The sequence below is a fragment of the Daphnia pulicaria genome, chromosome 4, assembly GCF_021234035.1.
Source record: "Daphnia pulicaria isolate SC F1-1A chromosome 4, SC_F0-13Bv2, whole genome shotgun sequence".
In the NCBI taxonomy this organism is placed as follows: Eukaryota; Metazoa; Arthropoda; class Branchiopoda; order Diplostraca; family Daphniidae; genus Daphnia; species Daphnia pulicaria.
Genome location: NC_060916.1, coordinates 14,995,253 through 15,003,896, shown reverse-complemented (window position 1 = coordinate 15,003,896; position 8,644 = coordinate 14,995,253). Strand labels below are relative to the sequence as shown.

General features: G+C 41.7%; 2 protein-coding genes across 2 annotated transcripts; both read right to left on the bottom strand.

Annotated features, from left to right (window-relative positions):
- Window positions 1-542: 542 nt before the first annotated feature.
- Window positions 543-3,504, bottom strand: LOC124337771. Its single transcript, XM_046791794.1, has 5 exons — window positions 1,703-3,504; window positions 1,479-1,626; window positions 1,323-1,364; window positions 1,110-1,259; window positions 543-1,042 (listed from the first exon to the last, which is right to left on the bottom strand). Exons 1-5 carry the CDS (start codon window positions 1,811-1,813, stop codon window positions 543-545), a joined length of 951 nt encoding a protein of 316 aa, XP_046647750.1. The 5' UTR covers window positions 1,814-3,504.
- Window positions 3,505-3,654: 150 nt separating this feature from the next.
- On the bottom strand, window positions 3,655-5,703 carry LOC124338328 (chymotrypsinogen A-like). Its single transcript, XM_046792470.1, has 9 exons — window positions 5,588-5,703; window positions 5,291-5,430; window positions 4,808-5,217; window positions 4,632-4,723; window positions 4,434-4,557; window positions 4,228-4,369; window positions 3,986-4,131; window positions 3,820-3,898; window positions 3,655-3,731 (listed from the first exon to the last, which is right to left on the bottom strand). The coding sequence occupies exons 2-9, from the start codon at window positions 5,424-5,426 to the stop codon at window positions 3,661-3,663; spliced, it is 1,200 nt and encodes a 399-aa protein (XP_046648426.1). The 5' UTR covers window positions 5,427-5,430; window positions 5,588-5,703; the 3' UTR covers window positions 3,655-3,660.
- Between the last annotated feature and the right edge of the window lie 2,941 nt (window positions 5,704-8,644).

Genomic DNA, 8,644 nt, shown 5'->3' with positions numbered 1-8,644 from the left:
GTTTTCTTTTTCTTACCGTCATTTCCAGTTGTAATGGCAAAGTTAGCTTAGTCATGCCTTTGGCATTGCGTCATTCTCATTGTCTATTTATACTCTTCCCCGGCTTTTACGTTGCGTCATCTTGTAATCACTTTGCGTAATTGCGTTTTTCTTCGACTGGAAGTTTTCGCATAACCATCCGCATTGCCCCGCTTCTGTTTCTTTATCCGCTTTTTTTATACCTGATCCCCCCCCCCTTTTGTTTTGCATGCGTATTCACGATTGCGCAATAAGAAACAATCGACACACAGGAAATGCACCCAAATCATTCCGTGTTGTTGTCTATGCGATCCTTTTGGCTGCAATTCGACAAGGGCCGAACACACAACAGTTTGATGAACGGACCAAAAGTTGTATTGAAATCATTCAAGCGCGCGTATACATTGAGATCATTGCATAGTGTGACCGAAATTTTACAGTTGATTATAACCTACGCGAACAATAAGCTTTAAAGGTAATTATTAGAATTGAGATGTGTGGTGGATGACGACGACGACGACGGGCTACTGGGAGAATTCCTCCTCTAGGAAGACGCCGGTAAAGTGGGTGAAGCGGCGCCCGTACAGCAGGACCTTGTCGGACATTTCCGAGATCTCCACCCAGACCTGGTCGCCTTTAATCAAACTGAGGGTCGAGTCGAGTGAGAAGGTTTCGAACGTGCCGCCCGTGTTGGTCGTGTGCGAGTAGCCGGAGCCGATCCAGTTTCCGTTTTTGATCAAACTGATTTGAAAGCGGAAGGAGGCCAGAACGGGAGTTTCGTTGTACAGGCCGGGAGTCAGCGGCGTGTAAGGGAAATATGCCACGCCCGAAACGGAGAAACTGTACTTGCCGGCCCTGGCCGCCACGAATTTGCCCGTCTGCAGGTTCATGGCCCGGCCGACGTTGAGCTGCTCCACGTCGAACGTGATGGGCGTGTTGGTCTCGGTGAACGGGTTACTTCTCGACACGTAGAAATAGGTGGGCGATGATTTGACGTCGGCGAACCCGATCCACTTTTGCATTTCTATGAACAATTAAGCGCATATTAGTTGATAGAATTAAATATCAGCGGTTGTTGGTTGTTATTATACCTTTGCCATTGGGGTAAAAATTGCAGTAAACCATTTCCACCGTTCGGGTGCCGATCACCGAATAGAGTCCGCTGAGTTTATGTCCCATCCGCTGGAGGTCCGAGCACGACGACGGCATTTTCCCAATTTCCACCATGGCGCCCGTTCTCTCTTTAATTCAAATCAAATTAAATCTGATCCAACATTTGATTACTTGATTGTGCATCAGCTTACCGTTTAATTTGATCGATAAATCCTCGACGATGGCCTTGGTTTCTGCAGAAAGAGCGAAAAAGTTGTGTGCGTTAACTATTCGCCAAATGTTTATTGCGTAATCTAAATGGCAATGATGGAAGGCGTGAAAAACGTTTGGCGTGCTGTTATACATACCGTGCAACTTCATGTCCATCTCTTCGCTTTGCCATTCCTTTTGCAGCGTAGCGATCAGCGAATTCTGCTGCTGGATTTTCGATTCCAATCCGCTCACTTTCGACTCTAGACGGACGACTTTGGCTTCCAAAACTTCTTTGATTTCCACCTGAGATTGATGTTTTAAAAACAAATTTAGCGGGAAATTGACAATTTTTGAAAAATGGAAATGGGCGTTTTCTCACGTAATTTTTCGACAGTTGTTGCACTGATTCTTCAAAGGACAGACCGCTGGCCGTCGAGCAAAGCCAAAACAGCCCACACAAACGGACGATGGCGGACAAGTGATGTGCCATTATTTGGCGTGGAAATGCGCAATCACGAATGGGGAAAAAAATATCCTTTCTGGGATGACGATTGCCGAACACCCGTGCACACTTTACCTGGACACGTCGATACGAACACTGACGAGCTTAGACGGGAAAGAGGGGGGGAATGTAGGGGATACACAATTCACTTTGGGGCTGACGGATCAAAGTTGTCCCCAGTTTCACGGGGTATGGATGTGCAATCGAGTTGGAAGCGGCTAGAACGTTGGTTGTTGCCAGTCTGGCGTCGTGTTCGAGTCTATTCTTCTGTGGCAACAGCCACTGCTTCTTGGCTTTTTTCAGTATTTTTTCTCCCCCTTTGATGCACCTCCCTCCCCCCCAGTCCTCCACCACAGTCAATTCATCACCTGGTATCGAAAGTTTTGTTGTAAAACTTTATGACCATATCCCGCTCCCGCGCTGTTCGTTGGATCGATGATTTACGTTGCCGAAAACTTGGACGTCCATGGAGTGACACACGACACGGAAACCTCTCTCTCGCTCGGTATACGACAAACAGTTCTAGGGGGTGACCGCTGACCTACTATATACTCTAAAACTAAACTGATGGTCAGTTTTAACTTTAATCATTCGGGAAAGAAAAAACAAACGATTTCGGTAATTTACTTTGTTGTTTTATTTGATATCAGGATTGGAATCCTGTCGTAATTTGGGTATTCTAATCAGTATTTTTATTTGTTGCTTATTATTGGTGTCGTTTATTTTATCGATCGGTTCGCTGTTTATGGGAGAAGGGGCCGATTAACGGGCGTAGAATAATGGGTGGGTTGGATTGTTTTGGTTCCCGAATGACTACTTTTGACATTTATTTAGGAAGGATTTTCTATAGGAAGAAGTTATGCAAGTTTCCTTGTTATTTCCGTGATCGGATTATTTTGGGTTGTTGTTACGTGACTCGGCCGGAGTGATTAAAAATCAATCCAGCGGATGATGTTTACATTTCGTTTTTTGTTTTTCTTTGTTGTGTAACAAACGAGTTAATCTCTGTTGCAAAAAAGGAAGCATCAGTTGTAGTGCATTAAGAATATCAGAAATTAAATTCTACAAAATTAATCGATTCCCAGTTTAGCGCTGTTGCGAATCCACCGAAAACCCAGCAACGAGCCATTGTAAATGCATTTCCTGGAAGCGGATCATAATATGTTTATAGCTAATGCGTGTTGACTTTTACGACATGTTCTCGAAAGATCCTCGAGTCTCTGGTTAACGACTGGGGGGAGAGGGGGGCGCCTTTCTATACAAGACTCTCGGGTCACGCGCGTGTGTGTGGTCCATCAGTTTACGTTTTTTTTTTATCGATTTGTTTTATTTTATTTCAATTTGAAAAACGGCCCCTTCTTATTTGCTCTTTGAATATTTTTATGACTTTTTCGCGAGTTATATTCTGCACGGTATATATACGAGCCAAATGGCGAATCGTTTAACTCAAACTCCCCCTTTTCAATCGGCCGTTGCCACGAAAGTTCAATTATCTGATGACGGAAAAGAATTTAGTCAACGACAGTCTTCTGCTTAATTTCTTCCCGGCTGTTTTCAGAAATTCAAATGGAAATGTAATTATACTTGTAATTGTGAAATTTTCTTTTGAAGATAGACAGACAGTGGGCCGGTATTTGCTTGCAAAGACTAATGTGTATTCAGAATTTTTCTTAATATTACGGGGGCATTAAATAGCATGACTTGCAATAATTAATATCAGTCAGCTCAGTCATCAAGTTATTTTCAAATTAAAAAGAAGAAGAGTACGGATTGCATAATCAATTGTCGTTTCGCGTTGGTCGTCGTCGTTAAATTCTTGGCGATTTGTTTGTTTTTTACTGCATGTACAAATCAATCCAGGCCCTGTATGCTGACACTCTTGTCTTAAGGCCAACAGTTCCGCAATCTGTCAGGGGGGGGGGGGGATTCAAAAATAAGGTTCCGTCAAATAACGAAATGATTTGACGAATTGATTCCAAAAAGAATGATTTTACCTTTGGTGTAGCTGTTGATTCCGATTTGAGTCCAAGTTCCTCGCCCCGTTAAGATAACAACTGGACCGCCGACATCACCCTGTAAAATATACCATTGAGTTTAGATTTTTTAAAAGTGAACCCGATTCATTGTTATACGAGACGGACTGATGAAGAATTGACTTACGATGCAACTGTATACTTCGTCAGTGGGACTAACGCAGATGTTTGAATCTGTAACGAATCGCCCAATGTCCGCGTCCGACTTGCACTCGGCGGTGGGCAACATGTCAACCTTGCCTTGTTGAAGAGCGCTGTTTGGTGCTGTCACAGCTGAAATGTTGAATTTTGGGAAAGATTGAAGCTTGCATGTTGCATCATTGAATCGAAAAGAAGAATAACAAGGCAATCTTTGGTTGATAATCTTACCAGACGATCCCCATCCCAACAGAATGGCACGTTTGTCGGCGTATTGATCCGAGTCGGCGCTTGCCGGTGGCAAACAAACAGGTGAAACACTCCTGGAAACGATGACGGGCGAGTCCAGTGTCAAGATGGCGATATCGTTGGCCTAATTCAAATTTGCAAATTTGGATGAGTCGTATCGAAATTGACCGAAAAAGTGATAGACTTACGTAGTTGGCAGCATTGTATTGGCTGTGCAGGACGACTTTGTTGATCCTCCTCGTCATTTGGACGCTTGTCAGGCTCGTCTGCCCAATCAAGACGGTCACGCCCGACATGTCCAACAAAGACAATCTTATAAGACCCAAAAAGGAATAATTAGTTTGACTGATGTGCAACGAAATAGAAAGAATTTGAAATTCGATTACTGTTCAAGACACTGGGCCGCCAGTAGAACTTTAGAGTCGCTAATCAAAGTTCCGGAGCAAAAGTAGGTACCCGCGCTATTTTTCAAGTTGACCTAATATCAAATGATTATATAATATAGTCTATAGAGTGTAATAGACCATGGCGTAACGGAAAGTGAAATGGTTAATTAACTCACCACGAACTTCCAGGCATTCTTTTTGGCATCTTCTCCGCCAGCGATCCTTTCGCTAATGGCGGTACGGTCGTGGTGGTGGTGGTGATCTCCAGGGAATCTCATGGGTCCACGGCCGCAAGTCGCATTTGTTACCGGCGCTTGTTTGACGCCATTCTCGTCTACCTCTTCTTCTTCGGCATCCTGTCTGGTGGATGCCGGAAGAGCAGGAGCTGCTGCACGAACATTAGGACTGGGCTGGCTGAAAAAGTAAGGCCAACCGTAGTAAATCATCGGGTGCTGCTGCTGCTGTTGTTTCTGGAACATCATGGCGTAAGGATGGAAAAATGGCTGAGGAGGAGCCAAGGCTGGATTGGCAATTTCTTCGTAGACGTTCTTCTTTTGGATGGGACCAGCGTAACCCGAGCCCTCAACTGAAATTCAAAATCATCATCACATTTAGCGAATATTTGAATTGTTTTAAAAATGGGAATTCATTTGACTTACAATCGATGATGACGGCGTCATTGGTGCGAGTGACTTTGGGAAGGAAGAAACTGGCGACAGGGTTGCAGCAGCTCAGTAGAGTCACCACCACAAAGAAGAAGATGATTTTTGACAAATATTTTTGTTGACCCATCATTCTCCTATGATACATATCAGATTAGATTTAATTGTTGCAGGATTTCTTAATCAATTTTTTTTAACATTTAAAAGGAATTGAGTTACATTTTGAATTTGAATTTCCAATTTTACGCCCTATAACTAAAGAAATTAACTTAATAAGCTAGATAGAATAATTACCTTGGTTCTTGCAGATGATTGTGTTGTTTCAGCGCCGAAGAAGCTTGTGATTGACTTCTGAGCTGGGCTTCCCTTTTATTGGGCGATTGCGGACGCTCAAGAAGCACCTCCCTCGTTCATATTTGAGCATAATTGAGCCACCGCCCTTTTGAAATGAATTAAAAGCAACAATAGCGAAGTTGCTGCTTACTTGCGGTGTGACGCAGGACAGGTAGTAGGGTGAGGTCTCTAGTCGGTCCGTCTGGGCAGCGGTTGTTCAACTCTCAGTACGCGTTCCCGATGTTCGGTTGCGATTATTCGATCTCGACCTTCCGCCACGTCCAACTTGTAAATCAAGTTGCTTTTCCTTCTATTATACACTCTTATAATTCGAAGGTGATTGAGGTCTCGCTCTCTGGCTGGTTGCTGTAAACTTGTTCTTGCTCTAAATGCATTTCTTCTTGTTGGAGATCGCGGACTAGCTCGGCAGCATTGTTCCTCTACAATACGATCTCTTGTCAGTTTTCATCCTGGTGATGTCCTTTACTACTTTATTAACCACACACTTTTTGCCTGTGCTATTTTTTATTTTCTAATGGGTCTTTGTTGTGTGTGGTGTGAATGGATTTCAAGAGAACAAATTCAGTCGTGTTTTGCTGATATTATGATATTTATTATGGCTTATCTCAGTTGCGCCTATTTTAATTTCCATCGCGATCAAATTCGTTCGAATTGCACAAATCGTAATTCAACTCATCAAAAAGACACTCGCAATTTAAATATTAAAATGAGCTATACATTTAAATAGATTTTTTTAAAATGAAGAATTCAAGCTAAATAATTATTTTGATCTGAGCATTTGAGCCAAATTTAACCAAACGATGGATAAAATTGCCAATATGCCAAAATTGACTTCTTTTTTATTCCTGATATTATTAATCATATTTATTACATATATTTATCATCATAAACAAGAGAATCTGTCTCTTTTAATTTCACTCATCAAAAGATCTGGTTGAATTCGGAGATGAATCGACAGTGACATTATCGTATGTATTTCTCAATTTATTTTTTTAGAGTTTAATTGATAACAGTATATTTGACTTGTGACTAACTGATTACTGACCGATTGTTGTACGTGACTGACTACAAAACCAAGCTGTTGACTGGACGAACCAGGAAATGTGAATGATTCTTTCCAGTTCGCGTTCAAGGTAAACTATCCCTGTTCACTTGTTCAGGTTTGAATTTATCGGGCAATCTCTTATTGGAGTATATTCCAGCTCGCAATTCTCCTCCTTGCAGCAACTCGGGTGTTCTCATTGTTGACGGTGCCCAACCGTCAAATATGGCAACGTGAACTCGGCAGTGGCATTGAAAGGACAGCGTCAACTAGCCACCGCTATTAACTATACAACAAACAAGTTTGCAATCGGACTGATGTTGCCAAAAGAGAATTCATTCCCAGTCAGAAATCAATTTTCAAAAAGATTTCTCATGTAGAATATCATTATCGCCAGTTATGGGGGGACAGCGCGAGACAATGATGCGAGTGCAATAACATTTGAAGGTTGGCGAGAACCCAAGTGCATAGTAACAAGTAATTATTTCGTTTGGGCGATCTCACTGGACCAGTGCCAAGTCTGATTAAAAGAGCGACAACATTAAGTATAGACAGCAATATACAAATATCCACCATTGAGTTTGGGGTTGTTTTGATTCTTTGGCGACATCACGTAGTACTGTTGTCGGAGGAGGAGGGGAGGGGTACCAAGAACGGAGAACGGCAAAGAGCACTGAATAAACCTACAATAAGGAAACGAAAACTTTTCCGAAGCTTTTCTATATAGTTTCTCGAGCAAAAAATTGGCTGTCTGGCTTACACGTACTTTTCTTCGGCCAATATTAAACTGGTTTTCATTTGACATTTTTTGTTTCTTCCCGTTTTATGTTTGGCGGTTGATTAAGCGCGTTTGTTGTAATAATAAACAATGGTTTTTTCATTATTTGTCCTTTTCATCAGAGCCCATATTAAATTTGAAGTTAATCATTTTAAGCGTTAACGGATGCCGTAAGATCGAATGAGAAAGTTATTGCGGAAAATTTTTTGGGAGCTTTCGTCCTAACAAATTATAGTAGCTACTATTATGTAGGACGGGCATGAAACCAGGTCCAGCATTATACGTTTTTAAAAATTGCGTAGTTAATGTTCAGGCCGAGTCAGTTTTATTCTTATTCAATTGGAAACTCACAAAATCAAATGATATAATGATTTTTGTTTTTAAGCAGATGCTGAGAGGTTGTTTAGCAAGTTGATTGAATAAAAAGTCCACTTTCAAAGCGAGAACGTCTACGAAAAAATCGTTCTACAAATTGATGGTATTATTTTTGCGGATATCCCAATCGCATTGCTCCTGCAGGTGTCTCGTTGAATAATTCTGGTGAGAATCTACCCATACAAGATACAAAACGTGTGCCGACCGATCGAATTCCCTGGACACCTTAATCGAACATTGATCATATCAAAAGGGTCCTTGGCGGAATTAAGCAATGCCATCAGGAAGGCCTGGCCGTTCTTGGATAATTAAATTATTCAAATAAACTTAAAAGGCTCATCAAATGGCATCACATAGTCAAAATGATCGATGACTGATGGATCGTACGATTTATTTATTTATTTTGCATTAAGATGGAAAACCAGCTTGTGACAGCAAGAGAGCGAGGTCCTCATCGATCATCCAGATGAAGAGTAGAAAAGACCAACAGCTTGATTTGCATTGCGAATAGGATTTATTTCATTTAATCCATTTTGACTTATTGCAATTCAAAGGACATTATGGCGCCCAATTTATCGCAGTTTTATTCAGATGCTGTGCAGGGCGGATCTTCGTGAGCGTCCTCTAATCCGCAATAAAAAAACAGGCACTGATGCAAAAAGTAAATCAGACATCTCGTTCAAGTTGGAAACAGCACAACCTTGCAAGAATCAAGGTATTAATATTGTTAAATATCACTTTATTGATTTAGCATGCTTTTACCGACCAACATGCTGTTACTTTGGGATGGGGTACAACTGGT